Here is a 24,023-nt window from a genome sequence, read left to right as displayed (position 1 = left end):
CTTATTTTGCAAGAGCAAAAATGTCAGACACCACAGAAACACCACAGTTATTAGGAGAAGGTCTTACTCTCTTACCTGTACATTTTCTTCTGTAACCTGAATTTCAGCAGTGTAAACATAATCAATAAGCATTCTCAGCGTCCAGCCATCCACTTCCTTTATTCGAACTCTCTTTGCTCGACTCTCACTCATTTCACCTGCAATACAATTTTGCAGTCTGACTAATTTAGTCACCAGGAGCTGCACTACTGTCAGTGAAGCTACTGTCCCTTGTTAGGGATGGTTTTAATTTTGTCACTGGAATAACTCTCTTCCAGCAATTAAGAGCTGCCACACAGCACACCTTACAACAGCTGTTGTAAGGTGCACAGAGTAGACATAGCCTAAAGGTAGATTAACTCTGATTATCTGAAGTTACTAAAAGGCTATTGAAGGTACTTATGTGGCTCCTATCACCATAGAATCTGACAGTCTCTTTATCAAGGCTCCTTGCTTCTGCAACTCATATAGGTTCTATCTTTGGATGGGGGGACAGACCAGGGCTAGGAAGGGTGAAGCTTCTCCATTCTTGCCTCTTCTCTTGAGTTCCTCTGTCAGAATTCAGGTTCTAGAGCAGTGGTTCTCAACCAGGGGTCTGGGGCCCCCTAGGGGGCCGTGAGCAGGTTTCAGGGGGTCCACGAAGCAGGGCCAGCATTAGACTTGCTGGGGCTCAGGGCAGAAAGCCGAAGCCCTACCGCATGGTGTTGAAGCTCTGGGGATCCGAGCCCTGCCACCCAGGGCTGAAGTTGAATCCTGAGCAACTTAGCTTTGCAGAGTCCCCTGTGGCAAATGGCCCTGGACAACTGCACTGCTTGCTACCCCCTAACGGCGGCCCTGGCTTTCATACGCAGAAAAACAGTTGTGGCACAGGTGGGCCATGGAGTTTATATAGCATGTTGGAGGAGGAGGGGGCTCAAAGAAAATGGTTGAGAACCCTTGATCTAGAGGAAACACAGGAAATCCCAGACTGAATCAGATCTGTGGTCCATCTAACCCAGTATCGTGTCTCTGATTGTGGCCAGTGCCAGATGTTTGAGAGGACGGTGTATGCAACCTCACGTTATGAAAAGTGGGATAATCTGTCCTCCACATTATATCTCCTCCCAATCCCTAGTAGTTAGAGATTGATGGAAACCCTAAAGTGTGAGGTTTAACATCTTTCAAAATGTTAGCAGTTACAATTATAACTCTGGATGGAGAAAGAATGGAGAAAATGCCTCCATTCTTCCCTCTGGTTGTAACCAGTTAAGTGAGTGAAATTTGCAGGTCAACAGGTAGAAATGTGGATTATTAGACATGTAACATAAATAGGAATTAAAGATTAAATTTAGGACTTTGTTAGTGGAGAATGGCCACATAGCATAGACAGCATGGTTGATTCTTATTGGAAGGAAGCATTTGCACCTGTAGCACACAGTCTGCCAATCCTTGAAGCAACACTGAGTGTTGGGTTTAAAACTCCCACCATACTGATTCACTGAATAAATGGTTAGTCTGTTTACGCAGAGATATTTTGAATGTGTGACATAATACTCAGCATTTAAAATACAGCTAACTTAAAGGACTTGCATTTCTGCATTATCAACCAGATGGAAAAAAGCATAATAAAAAAAGTTGCTTTCACTTGAATTTAACAGAAAACTAGGATATTTTTTTTTAATCTGATAAAAATATCACTGCTCTCTAGTAATCAGAGCCAGAAGGACACCCAGAAGTCACCTACTAAAAGACAGGCCCAACAAAGAAAGTAACAGAACGCCACTAGCCGTCACCTACAGCCCCCAACTAAAACCTCTCCAGTGCATCATCAAGGATCTACAACTTATCCTGAAGGACGATCCCTCACTCTCACACACCTTGGGAGACAGGCCAGCCTTTGCTTATAGACAGCCCCCCCAACCTGAAGCAAATACTCATTAGCAACTACACACCACACAACAAACACACTAACCCAGGAACCAAACCCTGCAACAAACCCCGGTGCCAACTATGTCTGCATATCTATTCAAGGGACACCATCATAATCACATCAGCCACACCATCAGGGGCTCATTCACCTGCACATCTACCAATGTGGTATATGTCATCATGTGCCAGCAATCTCCCTCTGCCATGTACATTGGCCAAACTGGACAGTCTCTACACAAAAGAATAAATGGACACAAATCTGACATCAGGAATTATAACATTCAAAAACCAGTAGGAGAACACTTCAATCTCCCTGGTCACTCAATAACAGATTTAAAAGTGGCAGTTCTTCAACAAAAAACACAGACTTCAGTGAGAAACGGCAGAACTGGAATTAATTTGAAAGTTGGACACCATCAAATTAGGCCCGAACAGAGACTGGGAGTAGAGGGTCACTACAGAAACTAAATCAATTTGTTAGTCTCTAAGGTGCCACAAGTACTCCTCGCTGTTTTTACAAAAACTAATTTCCCCTTGCTAAATACTCACACCTTCTTGTCAACTGTTTGAAATGGGCCACCTTGTTTACACAGGCCTCTAACACTACAAAAGTGATTTTCACTCGTCAACTGTTGAGAATTGCCTACTTCCAACTTAAACTGAATTGGTTCGTTAGCACTGACCTCCCACTTGGTAAGGCAACTCCCATCTTTTCATATGCTGTGTATTTATACCTCCCTACTGTGTGTTCCACTCCATGCATCTGATGAAGTGGGTTTTAGCCCATAAAAGCTTATGCCCAAATAAATGTGCTAGTGTCTAAAGCACCACAAGGACTCCTCGTTGTTTTCACTGGTAATCTGTGTATCAACCATAAATGAACACTTAAGAATTAATAAGTGGAGAATTATTTAAATGTCATTTCTATGTTGCACTACGTGGGTATCCACAGTGGTGAGCTGGAGCCGGTTCCGACCGGTTCGCAGGAACCGGTTGTTAAATTTAGAAGCCCGTTTAGAACTGGTGGTCCCGCAAGGGACAACTGGCTCAAAAAGGGCTTTTCAATTTAAACAAAAGCTCTAGCAGCTCCCTGCTCTTCCCCCAGCCCCAGCTCACCTCACTCCGCCTCTGCCTCCTCTTCTGAATGCTCCTCCAGCTTCTCCTCCCCCTCCCCAGCTTCCCACGAATCTGCTGTTTGCACGGGAACCCTGGGAGGGCTGAGAAGGAAGCAGCGGCTTCCCCCAGGTGAATTGGGGCAGAGGGGTGGGGGCGCGAGCAGGAGGAGGGCTTCAGGTGCCGCACAGCTCCGGTCTGACCTCCTACCCGGCCCCTGGGTCCGGCTGCGACCGTGGCCGGGCGGCACGGCTCCTGCCCGGCTGCCGGGTCTGGCCGTGACCTCGGCCCCGACCTCCAAGCAACACGGTAAGGAGGCAGGGTGCAGGGAGGGGGTGTTGGATAGAGGGCAGGGGAGTTGGGGGGGTGGATTAGTGTCGGGGCAGTCAGAGGGCAGGGAACAGGGGTATTGAACAGGGGCAAGATTCCAGGGGGAAGGGCAGTCAGGAAGGAGCAGGGGTTGGATAGGGTGGTGGAGGACAGTCAGGGGACAGAGAAAAAGGGTGGTTGGATGGGGCAGTGGTCTCGGGGTGCCATCAGAAATGAGAGAAGGGGTTGGATGGGGAGACAGGGGGCAGTCAGGGGACAGGGAAGGGGGGTGGATGGGGCAGGGGTCCCGGTCGGGGGCCGTCAAGGAACATGGGGGGTTGGATGGGGCAGGAGTCCCACGGGGGGGTATGACGACCTCGTGGGGTGGGGAGGAGGGAACCGGTTGTTAATATTTTGGCAGCTCATCACTGGATATTCAGCCAAAAAATGCGAGGTGAAGGAGAGAAGAAAGCATAGAACGGAAGACGAGTCAGTCCTAGCAGAAAGAAAATGTTGACAGATTTCAGTCAATTCCATATCATAAGCAAATCCGCTCTATCCTAAATTTACAGTTTCATCTCAGTAAAGTGATCCCTGTATCCCAATACACAGTTGTACATACAACTAGAACTTCTGATCCTAATTTGAAAGTTAGTTGTCAAAATTTTATTTTTACTCTTTACCTGCATGCCCCTTATCAGGAATGTAATTGAAGTTGTAAGATGCATATCACAGTGATTATTTCTGACGTCCCATGTCATCAAGAAAAAATAAGGAAACGTTAAGGACCAAAGTATATGGCAGGGTGGGAGGAAAGCCAAGCAATTTTAAAATAAAATTATAAAATACACATTTAATAATAATTTTCGTTTTGACAGCATCTTCTATGAGAGGGTTTCAAAGTAATTTACAACCTGTGAAGAAGTATATCTTCAACATTCAAAATCCACTGGGAGGCATTAAGGATCTAAACATACTTTAGACCTACAAACCCTCTAACACGCCTGCTGTAACAATATAACAGCAACTTATTAGCGTGGAGTGAGAAGAGGCAGAATCCAGCCTGCACAGAAAAGTTATGCCAACAATGAACAGCATCTCTGTCGCTCAGTTATCCAAAGAATACCAAAATATGCACTCCAGCTGCCAAAGCCACAGAAAGCGTTCATGTCTAACAGCTTACAACACTATCGGACTGAGGAATTTACTTAGGGGAAAGAAGAGATGTTAAAGGGACATGATCTACTTAAAGTCCAGAAAAGAGTGATTTAACCTACTGTTACACAGGATTATTACTATTAAAGGAGAAAGAGATTCTCTAACCTTTTCACTTTGAACATGTGACAGCAATTTACATAGTCATTTTCTACCGTTTCCCCTGTTTGTGTGCATCTTTCACAAAGAAAAAGAAAGAGAAAAATAAAATAAATAAAACAAGAGAGAAACAACAAGCATTCTCAGGAGGACTTAGAGAATCACCCAAACCTACTTTTAACTCTCTTTATACAGAGACACTGGATTTCAAGTTGACGGTTCCCTTTAATGTTAGAACAAACTAACATAAAATATACAAGGTTCCTATAATTTCAATGTCTTGTTAATATATAAATAAAGCATAGCAAAACAAAACTTTTTTGCCTGTGCACTTCAGCATAGTCTGATAATAGTTAAAGGTAACAAGTGTTAAAAATATTTAGTACCTGTAAACATAGCATGGAAGTAAGGACTGCAAGCGGCTAGCACGACTCTATGAGCTGCAATTTCCATGTCTTCAGCTACTATTGTCACATCACACAACAAGTTTTGACTGTTTGAAAAAAAATATCAGAGGAAGAGTAGTTTTACATAAGAAAAACCATAGTAGAAAAGCACATAACATCTGCCTTATAGTAAACATGACTTTTTCCCCAACAAAAACAATGTTGATAAACCAAAATTTTTAACTCTGTTTCAAAAAACACACAGCTGTATACTTACAGCTGGTGCTTGGGTTCATGCAGCTTCCTAAGCGCAAACTAATTAATTCTGCTTTCTTGCTTGGATTAAAGACTTGTATGCCAAATACAGAACAACTTATATCAGCCTGTCAGAGTTTGAGGCTACATACTCTGGAGGAATCCTCTTTCCATGCCATGTATCAATATGGACAAATACTAAAAGGTTATGATTAAACTCCCATGTAGATCAGGGCTATGAGCTTCCTAGTCAGTGATGAGCCCAAACTTCAGAGTGGCTTTCTTTGTTGTATTACTTTGCAAGTTCATGCCTTGTTTACTATTCAAAATCACCATAAAGTCTTCTTTGTTATTACTACTTTTCAAGTAGATTTTATCACCAAAAATCTCTGAACCAAGAAAAATAGCTTAGGTTTTTCTAGGATGAAACACAGCATGCCTGAATTTCCAACTTCTTTAGTTGGTAGTGTTGTAGCTACATTGGTCCCAGGACATGAGAAAGACAAGATGGAAGGGGGGATGGTAAAGATCTCTTTCAGGATGCAGGACTCATCCAGTATGGCTTGTAATTGTTTGATGATATTCCGTATGGACTGCAGTATGGTGTGGTAGCTGAGAACTAGGAGTGTGCGGTCGGTGGATTTTTTCCTGTATTCAAGCAGATTCTTCCAGGATATTTGGATGGATCATTTCACGATGCAATCTGCTTCTCCAATGGAGTGTCCTTGTTTGATGAAGGCCGTTTTAAGTGGGTGAAGTGTGTATCCCACAATTTCTCCTAAAAGAACCACCACACATCCATTAAACTCTCTAGAACACTCCCCCACAAGCATCAACCTTCTGGATACCACAATCAGCTTCAACAAAGAAACCCTACAGCAACTATATACAAGAAACTCACAGATCACCACACTTACTTTCATTTCTAGTACCCACCCCAAACACAACAAGAAATCTGTTATCCACTCACACACCACAGAATATGCTCCAAGAAGAAAGTCCAGGATATACACTTAAAATTGCCTTCACCAAACCAGGACACTCCATCAGAGAAGTAAATTTCATGATGGAAATGGCCATCCAAATACCCCAAGAAAATCTGCTTCAATAAAGGAAAAAACCCACCAACTACACATCCCTAACTATCACTTACCACTCCACACTGGAATCTGTTTGGGGTATCACCAAACAATTGCAATCCATACTTTATGGGGACCACATCCTGAAAGAAATCTTTCCCAGATCCCCTCTTATGGCCTCAAACAACCTCCCACCGCAGCCAACCTCTCTAAGCTCATGATCAGAAACAAGTTCCCCACAGACCAGGACACAACAAATCAAATGACAGCAGATCCTGCTATGACAGATGCAAAGCCTGCAGATATATCTTCACTGTTAAGTGGATCAATACCCTCCAACACCTTCCAAGATCCATCCATACGTCCTATCAATGCCTATCACAACATAAAGAGTACCTCATCCAGTGCATTAAATGCCCCAACGACGACTTGGTGAAGCCAGACAACTACTATATTCTCAATAGAACTCAAACAGAAAAACGATAAACAACAAAAACACTCTGTCACTATGACCAAATATCTGCCTCTTAGTACTTGACCTCAAAGGAAACTTGCACAACACCTTCAAATGACAAATCTGGGAACTTAAATTCATAACTTTGCTAGAGACTTAGGGCTTCTCTACACTAGAAAATTAAGTTCACTTCAGTTAAGTTGACGTACAGTCACCACAGTAATTAAAATAGTGGTTCACGTCCATACTCGCTCCTTCTGTTAGTGGTGCACGCATGCTCACTAAGAGCACTTCCACTGACTGAAGTGAGGCACTGTGCAACACAGAGCTAGAGCCTGGCAGCCCCGGGTAATTTTTCACCCCCAGCGACAGAAGTTTTCCTGACGTAAGTGCTAGTGTAGACATGGCCTCAATAGACCCACTGGTTTCATGGCTCATTACAATAATTTGTAACCTACTAACCCTCCTTTGTCCTGCGACTGCAGAGGTGTTAATTGTCACTTCATCTTGAATGGTCTCTTGCAATGTGTTAATTTCTTATGCTTAATCTGTTCCACCTGGTATTCAGCTGTGACACTCTGATTACCTTTCCCACATCTGAAGAGCTCCCTGTAGCTTAAAAAGCTTGTTTCTGTCACCAACAGAAGTTGGTCCAATAAAAGATATTACCTCACCCACCTTGTAACTTTTCTAGATCCATTTGTATTTCTCTCCTGAGTGTTTACAGTACACTGTTCCCTCCCTCTTCTTTCAGAGAGAACTTCTCTATTAACTTTCATTTAAAACCTGGCTTCATCCAGATCTTTGTAGCACACTCACTAGATACTTCTGTCCAGTCTGATCCATTGCAATTTACCATTATTCTTCATGGTCAAATCTCTCAAGATACAAGCTAAAAATCTGGCTATTCTCAGCATTTCTGATAGACTGGAGTGATCAGTTCCATACTTTACCTACTGCTGCCATCAATGGCTTCCAGTGTTGCAATGGTGGGAAACTTGACAAAAAACTTTTCCTAGGGCATAAGAGGCCTATGTGAAAAGTGACCTATTTACTGAACCTATTTGAAATACACTGTGCAACAGACAGTGTCACTGAAACTCAAACAAAATCCTTCAAATGTTTTTCATACCCCATAAGCAGGCTTGGAAGGATTAGATTTTTATCAGTAAATGTTGGTAAGCATCCATTTCGCTGTACACACCCAAATTGACAAATGAATATCTCCATCAGTAATAATTGAAATTTACAGATAGGCAAAGTAAAAAAAATACTGCTTGATATCTTTAAATCAAATTCAAATAATTACTTTGTATATTTTGATGTGATGTTAACAATTTGTTTTAATTATTATAAACTAACTTTCAAATCTCAATATCTACTGTCATTAAATAATTACTGTCTGACCCCCCATAATTTCATGAAACAGTGAAAATTTAAACATAGAAAAATTAAAAATGCTTAAAATCCATAATGTTGTAGAACTTTAATAATGTATATCCAGAAAAACAGAAAAATACTTAGAGATCAGTGTTTATTTTTGTTGAAATTATTAAAAACACAACATTGAATTCTGCCAAGCCAACAAATAAGCAGTAGCTCTGGCTAGCTTGTCAAGGGTAATATGAATATATAGTATAGATTCCATCAAATTACTTTATGAAGACCAACGAGTTATCACTTTTTAGTTTTATAATTCATCTTATTGGTTTACCTGGAAAGCTATGTTCATGCGATTACACATTCTATTTACGGCAGAAACTTCAAAAAAAAAAAACAACACTTGTGAACAACTGAAAATGGATGGACCCCATATATGTGCATAAATACAATACATACCTTCTTAATTCATTCATAACTTTGAAAGCTTTCTTCATATGCCAAGGATTCACTGTAACAGGACAGTGTTTTTCAGTATTATCATGTTTCAGATCCACAGGCTTCTGATGGCAAAGTTTTGTACATCTGTAAACAAACAAGACAACCAAGTTTAGTTAACATTTCTGTCTACTTGAAAATCATGGTCCCAATTCTTTTTGCCAAACTTACTTTGTACTCAGAGTAATTTCAAATTCCACATTACCAACACTCAGTACATGTTTTGGAAAATATACCAGACACCTAATAATATTAGTCAGAGGAATACATCTAATAGCCAGGTTGATGATAAAGGAGAATGTTAACCTAGTAAGCTCCATGAGCGAAGGCACTAGTGAGGAGCCCATCCTCCCCCTTACCAATCCTCAGCTGCTGGGAAAGGAATGGATACTGGAATTTTTGCCTCGCTGCTGTCCCTGAGTCCTGTTAAGGCAAGGTAGAACATCTTTCATCTAAACCTGTGGTAAACATCTATCCCAAATCTGGACCTTAGCGTCCAAAATCTGGGTGCTTACTATGGACTCCCCCAAGCTTTCTACCAGCTTGGATCTTATCTCGCTGCCACCAGACAGGAATACAGCGCCTGCCTCGCTCTGGTCCCCCCAGACTTTCCCTGGAGAGACCCCCCAAGACCCAGAGCCCCTGGGTCTCCCTATCTCATCCCCCAGCTTCCCTCCCTTTCCCTGGGTTAGCCGGAGTGATGCCATATTATGCTCCTTGAATACAAACCAGCGAGGATAATTTACCTCCCCCTGGGCTATGCATTCAAACCTAGTCAGCTAACACAAAGAGATTCCCCCCTCCCTTCTTCCCGTAGCTGTAACTAGAGAAAAGACCTCAAGCAAGTTTTAAAAAGAAAACTTTATATAAAAAGAAAGAACATACATATAACAAACACGTCAAGCAATTAAAGAGATCAATAACAGGGATATAGCTTATAGAAAATAGGAATAAACAGTCTGATTTAAAAGACAGCCAATTTAGAACCAGTCCAACCAAAAACAACAATCATGTATAATCAAACCAAAGCATATACAGCCTATTGCCTTGCTGCCTTTGCACCACATCTTGGTAGACGAAAGTTTAAAAAAGATTGGAGTTAGAAGAGAAGCGTGATTTCACGCCATGCCTGGGAGAACCAACAAAAGACTCAGAGTCCCCAATTCCCGCGCCCTGACTTTAAAAAAATCCAGTTCTCTGATATGGTCCTCTGGTCAGGTGTTTGGGATTCCCCTTTACAGGTAAAGAAATTTAACCCTACCGCTATCTTACTTATGACAAAACCTATGATTAGTTGTTCCCTGATCATACTGAGGCCCGGCTGACATGGTGATAACAAATGAGGGAGCCCTCAAATTTCTTGGATAGAATAAGGAAGGTTAAAACAGATTTAGGTGAAAACAGAATTTTGTGCTAAATAAGATAAGTAAATAGGTCAGTAGACTAAAAAGAACAACATCGGATAGCCAGCTAAGGTAAAGGCAGACACCAGAGCATCATTTACTAACCAATGGGCTAAAATAAGTTAGAAAATGAAGAGATGAGGTTGAGCATTGGGCCAAGCATGGAGCAGAGCATCGCACGAGGAATTGGTTCCTCCTAGCAAAAGTAGATCAAGCCAATCCAAAAACATGTGATGCAATGTAATAGTTGTATAGCGACTGATAGTTAGTGTTAAGAGTGCCGCCGCTTTTGATACGGGAGACCGCCCTTTGATACGAGAGAGCCGCGGGTTCAAGATCCGGTTGGACCCCAACTTTCCAGTAGGGTCCTTGGCCAAAAGAACCCCCTACACTTCACTCCTACCTCAAAATATGTAAGAGTGACACGAAACTAGGAGAGTCATGCCAGCTCGACCCGTCGCCCGGATTAACAAGGTCTTGCGCCAGATGTTGAGGAACAGGACAATCTGAACGTAATAAGTGGGCTACTGGAAACCAAACCAATTCCATGGAGACAGACAAGAGAACCTGGAATGATGGAATGCTACTACAGACCATAGACTAATGAGGGGTATATGAAAACGTATGAGAGGGACTGTGATAGAACAAAAGACCTACATCAGCACTTACTGATAAACCAGCTAGTTAACCCAACGCTTCAACATAGTAAAATGAGGAAGCTGCTCTCTACAGCTTGAGATAGACCAACTCCACAATTACATCCCAGACTCAATAAGTCCTGGAAGAACAAGTGGAGTGTGCAAAAGCCCATCACCTGAAGCTGAAATTTCAACTGCGACCACCCTTCCATTGCAGTACACAGCAGCTGATATCGAGGCATATAGATCATGGCAGAAACAGCTACGTCAATCCTCAGACCTGATTACCAAGTGCTCAGTGGAGAAGATCATCAGCTATATGTTAGAAGTATGCCAATAAGAGTCACTGATGACAATTCCTACTAACCGACCATAACTCAACCAGTGAACTGGTATGACGCTACAGGCCTCTGTAATCCGGAGATTGCTTGGTACACAAGTCAAGAAAACAAAGTAATGTACCCACCACTGGAAAATGAGTTGATAGGATGATAAGATCAAAGTGGACTCGGAGAGAAGTTTAGTCACCTGGTGGAAAACTACAGAAGGTGTAGAGATTAAGATAAGACTCGCGCTGACTGAAAAAATACAAAGGACCTGAACTCCATCGTGAAGCCCTAAGAGACGCTAAAAACAGGCTCAACAGCACTAGCTACACAGGCTAAGGAGATACACTAGAAGAAGCAGAGCCCAAAAAATGTAAATGCCCTTCTCGCCAAAGAACCATCCAAGGTGGTAACTCCAACTGCAGTGTGCAAGAACACAAACAGAACAGCAGAGCCACTAGCAGCAGAAACTGAAACCATACTGCAGAGAACATAGGGAGAAAAGAAAGAACTCATAACACCAGTGCAAAGTGGGCTGCAGGACCGAGAACAGAGCACAGCAATCTCACCAGAAACAGAAACCAGTCACCAACACAGTAAGAAGACATCCAGCAGCGGTCAAGAACAATGAAGAGCTGGAACAAGCACCTGGACCAGACATGATCCACACCACTGGCTAAAGGCAAACTAACAGCAGTGCATGAACGCCTAGCACACAGATGAACCAGCTGCTAGCAGCAGGCTCCCACCTCAAACGGCTAACACAAGGAAGGACAGTGCTGAATCATGAAAAGAGCCCTGCAAGGGACAGAGCCGGCCAATAGCTGCACTCCCCCACAACATGCAAAGTCCTAATCAGGCTCATAGCCCGCAAGCTACAGGACCCACATGGGCCAGTACATGAGCACAGCTCAGAAGGGCATTGGGAACAACACCAGAGGCTCAAAACACCAGTTGCTTCATAGATAGAGCAGTCCCCAAGACTCAAGGTCTAGACAGACCAAATCTGAGGACAGCTGGATTGACTACAGGAAAGCCTAACGACTTCCAATGCCGGCACACGGTGGATCTGTGGAATGTCGGCGCTATACAAAGTCAACAGGACACTAAGGACTTCCTCAAGAACTCAATGAGACTAGTGGAAGACATACACTGGAAGTCAACGCAAGGCATGCTTGCACAAGTGGCCATCAGTTGTGGCATATACCAAGGTGATGCCACTGTCCCCGGCCTGTTCTGCATAGGCTTAAACCCCTCAGCCAGATAAATCACAAGGACTGGATACGGGTACAGGTTTTCCAAGAGTGGAAACTACTATCAGCCACATTCCCTCCATGGATGACATCAAGCTGTATGCTAAGAATGAACGAGCACATTGAGATCGCTAAGTTCCACCTGACGGCGGATCTACAGTGTGAGGATAATCGGGATGTCATTCGGACTGGGAGAAGTGTGGCCGGATGGTAGGAAGAGAGGGAAGTTAGTCAAGACTGATGGGGTGGAACTACCAGGGGCCACATAGCGACGTACAGACCAGCCTACAAGTACCTTGGCGTCCCACAGTCACATGGAACACCAATGACTGAAGAGGCAGGCAAGACGCACATCCGAAGTCCACCAAGGATAAGAAGGATCGCTGAAGAGCAGCTCAGTGGAAAGAACAAGATCCACGCCATCAACGGATACGCCTCCTGCCAGTCAATCAGAATACCCTTGCCGGTATAGTGAGTGCCAAAGGAGGACATGGAGGCTGCCGAGCCTGTGAAAACCCGGAAGCTCCCACAATTGCACGGAGGTTCCACCCCCAGTCCAACACCCAGGAGACTGTATACAGCTGGATAGAAAGGGCGGGCGGGGCTTGGTGAGCATCAAGCCACGTCCTGGATGAAACCCAGAACATCCAGGAAGTACATCAGTAAGATGCCCCCAAAGATGACTGCTTGAGAGAATTGCCTAAGGCCAGCAGCAGACATGGGAGAGACACAAGCAGAAGATAGTGCCATGGCAAGACAAGACCCTGCATGGGTGTACCATCGACACGATAGCTGTAGGGCACTGGAACTCCGACTGGGATAAAAAAAATACCCATACCAGTGACTAAAGGGCTGACTAAAGAGCTAGCCACTGAAGGCACTGATGCATCGCACAAGGAACAGGCACTGAGACCAGATCCATTGAAGCGGGTGGTCTATCACACTAAGAGACCAAAGTGGCAGACTTGGTGCAGAGAGGCCTCAGAGACAGGTCCCAACACATGTGGCAGGATTAAGATGCAGGCAGGAACAGCATACACTGAACGTGCACCACCAAGTGGCGGGCATTGTGTGACAGGAACAGCTGACACAGGTATGGGCTAGACCCTCCCAAGACAGATGGGAGATTCCAAGCAGGTTGTGAGAATTAGCAGGGCTAAGATTCTGTGGGACTTCAGTCCCCGACAGACAGCAGGTATGGGCCAATACCAGACTCGGGGTAATCAGACAAGGACAGAAGACCAGCTTTGGTGGTAGAGTATAGCAGTGCAAGTGACAGCAACATCAGGAAGGAGGAATATGAAAGAAGCTGGAGAAGTACCAGGGCCTGAAAGCGGAACTAGAGAGGATGTGGAAAGTGAAGGCCAAAGTGATCCCAGTGGTGACAGGAGCACTGGGGCTGTGACTCCTAAGCTGGGTGAGTGGCTCCAACAGATCCCAGGAACAACATCAGAGCTCTCTGTCCAGAAGAGTGCAGTGCTAGGACAGCTAAGATACTGCGCAGAACCCTCAAACTCCCAGGCCTCTGGTAGAGGACCCGAGGTTGAGGAAGACACATACCACCCATAGGGGTGAGAGGGGAATTTATATATATATATATATATATATATATATATAAAAAGGAAGAGGCTTTCTGTGTAACTTTGGATATGTGGTATTCTCTATACCCACTTGGGCCCGATCAACTCAGGGTAGCTTTGCTTTGTAACAAAAAAGGAATCTGAGTGACAAAATCTGGAGTCAAACTGAGAATTAGATGAAGCATTCTCCCAGAACTGGACAAGGTGTTCCAGAAAAGTTGAGTGGAAAAGATCTCAGACGTAATCCCAGTATTGATAAATTTTCAATCTCCCATACCCTTATCTATCTGTTGGAAGAGAATCAGTTCACTCCCTCTCCCCCAGCCCTAGCCTGCTGCAACACAATATCTCCCACAGCTTCCAGGTTATCCTCCCCCTTTGAAAATTCTAGTATCTCCTCCTGTTCAGTTTTCAGCAGTTCAGTTCACATCAGCAACATGAAACTGACAGGATTAAGGGCAATTTCACCACTGTCCACAAGACTCTTCTGAAGACAAAGAGTGAAACTGATCAGACTTTTTTTAATGAGTTACTGCTGCTTGAAAAGTCTCAGAGTAGCAGCAGAGACAACAAAGCTTTCTGAAGAACAGCATCGCTTCTGTTTAGATTTGGCAAGTGACCTCACAATCAAAAAGGTAAAAAACTTAACTTTTTAAAAGAATGTTTAAATTCTACAAATATTGCTTATATCAGCTCCTTTGCCCACCTGAGCTAGCCAGTAATGAGTAGGCAAGTATATTTTCAAGCTATGCTATTGCCTATAATGCCTAAATGCTCTGCTGCTATTCCCACAAAGGAGACAAATTACCATTTCACTCTGTTGAACATACTAGAGCTAGAAAATATTGTATATCTGCACAACACAACTTTATTCCCTAAGCTTAAAATTTCCCAACAATCAAGCATGAATATTTGGCATTCAAATCACTTGTTGGAGGCAATCCACTCCGACATAAATACTTTAAAAGTTTACAATATTTTATAGTGAAGATTAAATCATTGCTTATAGTTTGTCATGTTTAAGTGTTTTTACCAAATTAGGAGGGTCAAATTCAACATAAGATTTAGGGACCTAGAACTCTCATCAGTTTTTTCCACTGCATTTGCAAAAGCAGTGGTTCCCAAACTGGGGTTTGGGAATCCCTAGGGGTCCGCGAAATGTTACAGGGGGTTCTTGGGAAAAAATTCCCCAGTGGCGGACAGAGCTATCCCTAGGAACTCTGGACAGCATGGGGCCAGCAGCCTGGAGCCCCTGGACTTCCAAGAGCTAAGCAGATCAAAGAAAGCATCTCTCTCACACTGAGGAGATTTAAACTTCAAGACTCCTTATAAGAAATGGAAAAGGAGATTGATTTTTTCGCTGTTTTTAAAATTAAATGGGCAGCTGGTATTCTTTTGAAAATTATTACGAAGAACAAGTTTAAGCTTTGTTGTAACGTGCATTCTAGAATTTAAAAGATGGTTTTACAGCTAACTTTTGGGAAGTGTCCTAAACGAACAGATACAATTTAAGTAAAAAGAGGTTCAGGGGATAATTAGTAGAAAATTTTTGCATCAATGTTCAAAAAAAAAACCAAAAAAACCCCAACATTAGGAAGTATCTCTTCCTTACATCTATCACTATATTACAAAACACCTAAATACAGCCCCTGTAGTGCATTTCTTTTAGAGTAAACTTTAATTTTCTAATTTATATGTTGTATATAGGGATCATCATTCAGAAATAAAAGCAAGCAATCAAAATGATATACTGAAACTACAGGTATTAGGCAATATATATTGCACCATAAGATAATTAACAGTGAAGTAAACATTTACCCTTTCACGTCTCTGCTTGCTTACAACACACATCCAAGTCAGCAATACTCTCTACCATAACTTCTCACACTCCAACGCAATACACCACAGTCTAAAAACTTTAAGATTATGCCAAATGCTGTCTTTGAGGGTTTCCAGACACACTGGCTGAGATGGAGGGGTTGATTACATATGAACCATAGATTCACAAGGAAGTGATGAAACTGTCAAATTCTAGGTTACAAAACAGCATTGTCGTAAGTTAGCTTTGATGTTATAAAGACCACAATGAATTAAAAAGCCCTCTTTAATATGCATCCTATTTTGGAGGCTGCTTTACATACTTTAAATTACTTTGGATTTGTTTAGTGGTATCTCCAGCTGAGCTACAGTTGTTCGTGACAGCAACTCTATTTTAGTTGTTTCTAGCGGTCCCATATCAGTGGCATCTGAGACTATACTGTAATGAGGAGGGTATGATGCACGTACATTAGACTACAGTGTAGACAGCCGGGGTGAACCTTAACCTAAGCATGGTGGAGGCATGTGGTTTGAATCTTCAATATATTGATGCTATAAAAGATCTTCCAGTTGTCCTGATATTATCATGCTTAACCAAACAGGGTGAAAATAAACAGTGTGGTCAGCTGAATCAGAGGAATGGTCAGACTCATACTAACTTTTCTCTGCCTATTCTATTTATGCAACCCTCCCCATTTGATGATCCTTGCTCCTCCTGAAATTCCAGGACTACAATAGCTACACTTTGGCGCTAATGAGAAGTAAGTAAACTTTAAACATTATGGGGCAATATATAACCTCACTTGCATGTCAGATTACAACACACATGATGATGTAGGGAGAAAAGATATAATGTAGGATCTCTCACATCATTCAATCCTGGATTGGTATAAAAAATGGGAATCTAGATTTGTATATAGGCATGCAACACATTTACTGAAAACCAGAAAACAACAGATGGGACCCGGTTGTCATTTCTAATTTCATATATCAAAGTCTTCACCTGCCAGATCTTGGAAGAGCAGAAAGTGTTGCCATGTATACTGAGCAGAGTTTTCACAAGCATATTCACTTCTACTATCCCATACACACCACCCCATCACGGTTAATTCCTTCTGTCCTCAATCTTCTGCTAACTCCTCCAAAATCCAGGCTCCTACAAGCAGCAGAGGCTGCAAGATTTGTTGCAGACAGGCTTCTTTTTGGAAGACAGCTTGGGAAAGCACAAATTTACCATAAGAGATAAAGAAAGAAACAGTGGGTGGTATATTTTTCCATTTATGTATAACAGTGCGGGAAGAAGGTGCTTGTAGCAATTTTTTGGTCAACTGCCTAGGTAACTGCCAAACCATGGGTATTAGAGAGAAAAATAAGTGAGGTAATACATTCCAAATCCTGGGTACAAAGGAGGTAATATGTTGCTTACCTTAATACAAAGAAAACATATGGTTGTTAGTTACGAAAGTAAAATTACTGCACCAAGGAGGAAAAGGGGTTGCAAGTACCATGGGCAAGGAAGGAGTTACACACTTATACATAATACTATTGCTCAATCACTGGACACTCATTGTGCTTCAAATCTGAGGAGGTTTGGAACTATGGAATTGGTAAAATGTTGTAAAATACTGAGAAGCAGAAAATATGCATGCCTACATAAACCACTGATGAAACTAGTTATTGCTTAGCAACCTTGCTTTTAAAAAAAGCCACTACATCCACATGCCTTGAACACTCTAGAAATCTCTTAATATAGTAATACATCTCAGTGCATGCTCTAAGAGGCGTATATGCATTTTATTCAAATACAAAGCCAGCAAATGAGTGTGGATGATACTATAAATGTTTCATATTTTCTGCAAAACCATTCTTCATAAAACAGATGCTATAAAGATGTCTATAGGTAATGCAAAAATGAGAGAATCTCAGTCAAGATGAGGGAAATATAACAGGGTGGTTACACATTTCCCTTGAAGGCATCCTTAATGAGGGTGCTATTCCCTTCCTTGGGAAGAGATTTTTAAGGGCATTCCTTAGCATCTCCTCTCCTGGTCTTACAGGATGGGAGTGAATTTTATCATGTTTTCTGCTGACCATTTATAATCTTGCTCACTTTCTGGGATCTCCCTCATTCACCTGCCTCTGCTTGTGACAGCTCTTAACAGTTATTTACGAAACACTGTTGGCGTTGTATAAGGTACAACGAGACAGTCTACCCCCTGATGATCTTACAGTACTAGTGCAAAGTATTATTAAAATCCTGCCGATACCTGGCCTACTACCACGTTTCACCTGTTGGGTGCTCCTGTTTTCAGACCAATTCCGCTAACCCAGGCGGGGAATGGGATAGCAGCCTTCACACGATCCAGCAGGGCTGTAACTGTGCCAGGCTTTACCGTGTCCTAACGCCACAAGGGCAGATGGGACCCAGAGCCAGCCGGCAAGTGGGAGATGCGCATTCTGCCGGGTCCCCGGCAGCGGCGTCCAGGGCTCCCCTGCCAGGATCGCGCTGACACAAGCGAGGGAGCGGGAGGAAGAAGGGCGACGAGCCTGAGCAATGGGCACTCAAGGCACAGCGGTACCTGGGCACCAGGAGGGGGACCCCGAGCCAGAGCTGCCGCCTCCCTCCAGGCAGAGGCTGCCAGAGACCAGGACGGGGGGGAAGGGGCCGCTCCCCAGGCCGGAGGCCACGCGGGAGACACCGTCGGGGATTCCCCACGTCATCAGCAGGGCGCGCCCGGGCCATCCCCGAGGCCCCCCTGTCCTGCCCGCCCGCACTCACACCGGCGGCAGCAGCATCTCCATCGCGGCTCCGCGCAGGCTTCCTCCTCAGCACACAGGCACCGCACGCTGCCGCCAGCACCATGCCCGCCGCGCGCGCCCGGACACCCCGCGCCTCTCCCCTGCCGGGCCCTACCGCCGCCCAGGAGACGGGGTCCCATCCATCCACCCGCCAGAGCCGGGCGGGCTGCGCTAGCTCACCCCACTTCCGGGTTCCAGCCAGGAGGGCGGTGACGGCGCAACGTCAGCACGCAGCCTCCCAGTGAACCTGAGAACACATGCATCCAATTTGCGTGGGTATTCACCGAGGAGAACTCATGCTCCAGAACTTCTGTTAGTCTATAAGGTGCCACAGGACTCTTTGCTGCTTTTACAGATCCAGACTAACACGGCTACCCCTCTGATACTTGAGAACTTCAGTGATCGTGCGACAGGGCTGGCTTTAGACTGTCCACCAATTCCTCCGAATCGGGCCCGGTGCCCAGTAAAAATCCCTTCCCTGGCTAGAGGTGCCTTTTTGCTCACCTGGCGGTGCTCTAGGCCTTCAGCAGCACTTTGGCGGCGGGTCCTTTGCTTGCTCTGGGTCTTCGGCAGTGGGTCCTTCAGTGGCACCGAAGACCTAGAGCGAGTGAAGGACCCGCTGCTGAAGTGCTGCTGAAGACTTGGAGCGCCACCCAGTGAGTACAAGTCCTATGTGTTTTTTTTACATTTTTTTTTAAGTCATCCCTGCCAGGGCCCGGCTGAAACTGTTCAAATTGGGCCATGCACTTCCTAAAGCCGGCCCTGTCACTCGACACCCTTCCTTACCCATCCTGGCTAATAGCCATTAATGGACTTAACCTCTGTGAATTTATCTAGTTCCCTTTTAAACCCTGTTGTAGTCCTAGCCTTCACAACCTCCTCAGGCAAGGAGTGCCACAGGTTGACTGTGCGCTTGGTGAAGAAGAACTTCCTTTTATTTGTTTTAAACCTGCTGCCCATTAATTTCATTTGGTGACCCCAAGTTCTTATATTATGGGAACAAGTAAATAACTTTGCCTTATTCACTTTCTCCACGCCACTCATGATTTTATATACTTCTATCATACCCACCCTTAGTCTCCTCTTTGCCATATGGAAAAGTCCTAGCCTATTCAATCTCTCCTCATATGGGACCTTCTCCAAACCCCTAATCGTTTTAGTTGCCCTTCTCTGAACCTTTTCTAGTGCCAGTATATCTTTTTTGAGATGAGGAGACCACACACATACACAGTATTCAAGATGTGAGCATACCATGGATTTATATAAGGGCAATAATATATTCTCAGTCTTATTCTCTCTCCCCTTTTTAATGATTCCTACCATCCTGTTTGCTTTTTTGACTGCCGCTGCACACTGCGTGGACGTTTTCAGAGAACTATCCACAACAACTCCAAGATCTCTTTCCTGATCAGTTGTAGCTAAATTAGTCCCATCATATTGTAATGTATAGTTGGGTTATTTTTGCAATTGTGCATTACTCTTACATTTTATCCACATTACATTTCATTTGTCAATTTTGTTGCCCTTAAAGTTTTGTGAGATCTTTTTGAAGCTCGTCACAGTCGCTTTGGTCTGAACGATCTTGAGCAGTTTCGTATTGTCTGCAAACTTTGCCACCTCACTGTTTACCCCTTCCTCCAGATCATTTATGAATAAATTAATAGAATTGGTCCTAGGACTGACCCCTGGGGAAACACCATAGTTACCCCTCTCCATTCTGAAAATCTACCATTTATTCCTACCCTGTCTTTTAACCAATTCTCAATCCACGAAAAGAATCTTCCCTCTTATTCCATGACAACTTTACTTTACGTAAGAGCCTTTAGTGAGGACCTTGTCAAAGGCTTTCTGGAAATCTAAGTACATATGTCCACTGGATCCCCCTTGTCCACATCTTTGTTGCCCCTTCAGAGAACTCTAATAGATTTGTAGACATGATTTGCCTTTACAGAACAATGTTGACTTTTGCCCACAAGTTATGTTTTTCATGTGCTGACAATTTTATTCTTTACTATGTTTCAACTAATTTGCCCGGTACCAACGTTAGACTTACCGGTCTGTAATTGTTGGGATCACCTCTAGAGCCTTTTTTAAATATTGGCATTACATTAGCTGTCTTCCAGTCACTGGGTACAGAAGCTGATTTAAAGGACAGGTTACAAACCATAGTTAATAGTTCCACAATTTCACATTTGAATTCTTTCAGAACTCTTGGGTGAATGCCATCTTGTCCCGGTGACTTGTTATTATTAAGTTTATCAGTTAATTCCAAAACCTCCTCTAGTGACACTTCAATCTGTGACAATTCTTCAGATTTGTCACCTGCAAAGGACAGCTCAGGTTTGGGAATCTCCCTAACATCCTCAGCCATGAAGACTGCAGCAAAGAATGCATTTAGTTTCTCTGCAATGACTTTATCGTCTTTAAGTGCTCCTTTTGTATCTCAGTTGTCCAGGGGCCCCACTGGTTGTTTAGCAGGCTTCCTGCTTCTGATGTACTTTGGCTAGCTGTTCTTCAAACTCCTTTTTGGCATTTCTTATTACATTTTTACACTTAATTTGGAAGTGTTTATGCTCCTTTCTATTTACTCACTAGGATTTGACTTCCACTTTTTAAAAGATGCCTTTTTATTTCTCACTGCTTCTTTTACATGGTTGTTAAGTGAGTGGGATGCTCACAAACCTCATGCCCTCCCATGCCATGTCCCAGCTTGAGCATGGGGCATGAGGCAGGCTGGGATGCGAAGTCCTGGGCTCTGCGGGACCAGGCACAGTGGTGAGTCAAGAGGGCTTTGCGGAGATGAGCCAGTTGTGCAGGGGAAGGTGGAGCTGCAGGGTGACCCCCACCAAACGCTGCCTGGGCACAGTCCGGGGTTTGTTGCTTTCTCACTGGGAGACTCAGGTCTGGAGTCAAAGGAAGAAGGAAAATGACCCTGCAACTGTGCTAACAGGTCTTCGCTTTCCCTGAGTTCTTCCCTCTGGTGTCACCACTGCTGAAATAATGCGTCCAGTTCTAGAGCCCTCCATTCAAGAATGATGTTTCTAAACTGGAAAGGGTTCAGAGAGGAGTCGCAAGAATAATGAAAGGGCTAGAAAACATGCTTCATGGTGACAGACTGGAGGAGCTCAGTCTATTTAGCTTAACAATAAGAAGAGTAAATAGTCTATAAGTACCTACCTGGGGAACAAATATTAAGTAACGGGCTCTTCACTCTAGCAGAGAAAAGTGTAACACAAGCCAATGTCTTGAAGTTAAAACTACAGGGATTCAGATTTGTAATAAAGGTGTAAATTTTTTATAGTAATTAACCATTGGAACAGTTTACCAAAGGACATAGTGGACATCACTGGCAATTTTTAAATGAAGATGGGATGCTTTTCAAAAAGATATACTGTAGGAATTATTTAGGGAGGCTCTTTGGCCTGTGTATACTGGAGGTCAGACTAGATGATTACAATGGTCATAGGCGAAGGCTACCTCCGGGCCCAGGGGCGTGCTTAACCCCTCGCTCCACTCCAGGTCCTGTCCCCTTTCCCTAAACCTTCAGGCCCATCTCACCCTTGCTCTGCCCCAGGCCCTGCCTTATCCCACCCCTTCTCCCAAGTCCCCACCCCTGCCTCTTCCTGCACCCACTCTGCCTCTTCCCCTCCTCTTTCCGCTAGTTCCGCCCCGTCAAGGTTTTTCCTGCACTTTGAACTTTAGGGTACAAAAAGTGGGGACCTGCATGAACACTTTTAAGCTTAATTACTAGCTTAAATCTGGTACGCTGCCACCAGCCAGAATTTAGTGTCTGGCACACTTTCTGTTCCTCCAAAACCTTCCTCTGGGGAACAACAGACCCAAAACCCTTGGATCTTAAAACAAGGAGAAATTAACCATCTCCTCCCTTTTGCTCCCAGAACTTTCCCTCCTCTGGGTTGCCTTGAGAGGCTTCACAACAGATCCAACTCCTTGGATCTTAAAAACAAGGAGGGAATAACACACCCCCTGCTTTCCCCTACGCAATCCCTAGTGAGTCAGCTCAAATCCTGGACTTTTAAACAAGGAAAATCAATCAGAGTTCTTAAAAGAAAGCTTTAATTAAAGGAAGAAAAAGGAAAAATTATCTTTTGGTAAAATTCAGGATGGAAATGCTTTACAGGCGTATTCAGATTCATATAGACGAGAGGACTCCCTCCAGCCTTAGATTCAATGTTAAGCACAACAGAGGTAAAAATCCTTCCAGCCAAGAACATTACAAGTTAAAGAACAACATAAGACTAATCCTCCTTGCCTGGCTATTGAGCTTTACAATTTTGAAAACATGAAGAGACTGATTCAAAAAGATTGGAAAGCCTGGGTGTATGTCTGGTCCCTCTTAGCCCCATAGAGTGAACAACGAACCAAAACAGAAACAAACAAACAAAGACTTCCCGCACAAGATTGAAAAGTGATCTTGTCCCCCTATTTGGTCTCTGGTCAGGTGTCAGGCCAGGTTTACTGAGCCTTGCTTACCCTTTATAGGTAAAAGACATTAACCTCTAACCAGTCTGTTTGACACAACCACGTCCAAATCTCAGACAGCGTGGACCAACTGGCGGTGATTTTCTTCGCTAGAACTTATGAATAAACAGATTAATACAATATCATCATGCACCTTTAGCATATAACACTAATTATGTAAACGTACAAGACCTTTTCGACATTTTAAGGCGACAATTTTATAACCAGTTGAGTTTCTGGAGACTTTCACAGGATGAGTGCATCAGGCTACTTTGTTAGAACTGCTTGTGAAATGTGTTGGAATTTCAAAAATCAAAATCTGGGAGACCTAACTCCATCGAAGTGACGTTTTTTTGCGTGTTCCCTTGGCAGTATGAAGCCACTTTAGTGAGCATGGTCGGTGTGTATCTGGGGAACCGCTGGAAAACGCCATCCCCAAACGTATGGGCGTAGCTTTTCCAGGGCGTACACAATGGCGTAGCATTCTTTTTCACTGATTGACCAGTGGCTTTCCATCTCAGACAGTTCTGCTGAGAAAACGAGACTGGAAGGGAAGTTTTGATCTGGATCCTTCCTGCATTAAAACTGCTCCTACACCACGCTCAGATGCATCGGTGGTTACTAGGAATGTTACCCCCTTAGCACTGGTCAGACATGACGTGTTGCTTAAGCTGGGTAAAGGCCTTCTGACACTCATCAGTCACTTAACTGCATTGGCTGGGTCTTTGGTCAGGTGTTAGGGGCAGCGATTGGCTTGTAGTGTGGTACAAATCGCCTGTAATACCCGCCAAGCCTAAGAGGATTAAGACCTGTTCTTTGACTTTGGGACAGGCCACTTTGGATAGCATCCACCTGGCTGTAGGGATTTATTGTTTCCTTGACTCACCTGGTGTCCAAGGTAAGTATTGTAAGCATAAATCCCAATTCTGAACCTTAGAGTCCAAAATGTGGGTGCTCGCATGAAACCTCCAACTTAATTACCAGCTTGG

The 24,023-nt window shown here is 43.7% G+C and overlaps 1 protein-coding gene across 1 annotated transcript in view; it reads right to left on the bottom strand.

Annotated features, from left to right (window-relative positions):
* The window catches only part of KLHL2 (kelch like family member 2), a 105,213-nt gene extending 86,539 nt beyond the window's left edge, over window positions 1-18,674 (bottom strand). Inside the window, exons 1-4 of the mRNA XM_032785265.2 lie at window positions 18,533-18,674; window positions 8,697-8,822; window positions 5,070-5,176; window positions 76-197 (exon numbers count right to left, since the gene is read on the bottom strand). Coding sequence (XP_032641156.1) covers window positions 76-197; window positions 5,070-5,176; window positions 8,697-8,822; window positions 18,533-18,555 — 378 coding nt within the window. The 5' untranslated portion in view covers window positions 18,556-18,674. The remainder of the gene's footprint in view (window positions 1-75; window positions 198-5,069; window positions 5,177-8,696; window positions 8,823-18,532) is intronic.
* Window positions 18,675-24,023: the final 5,349 nt, after the last annotated feature.

The sequence above is a fragment of the Chelonoidis abingdonii genome, chromosome 5, assembly GCF_003597395.2.
Source record: "Chelonoidis abingdonii isolate Lonesome George chromosome 5, CheloAbing_2.0, whole genome shotgun sequence".
Classification (NCBI taxonomy): Eukaryota; Metazoa; Chordata; order Testudines; family Testudinidae; genus Chelonoidis; species Chelonoidis abingdonii.
The sequence above is the reverse complement of the archived record's forward strand: the minus strand, read 5'-3'. Positions and strand labels throughout refer to the sequence as shown.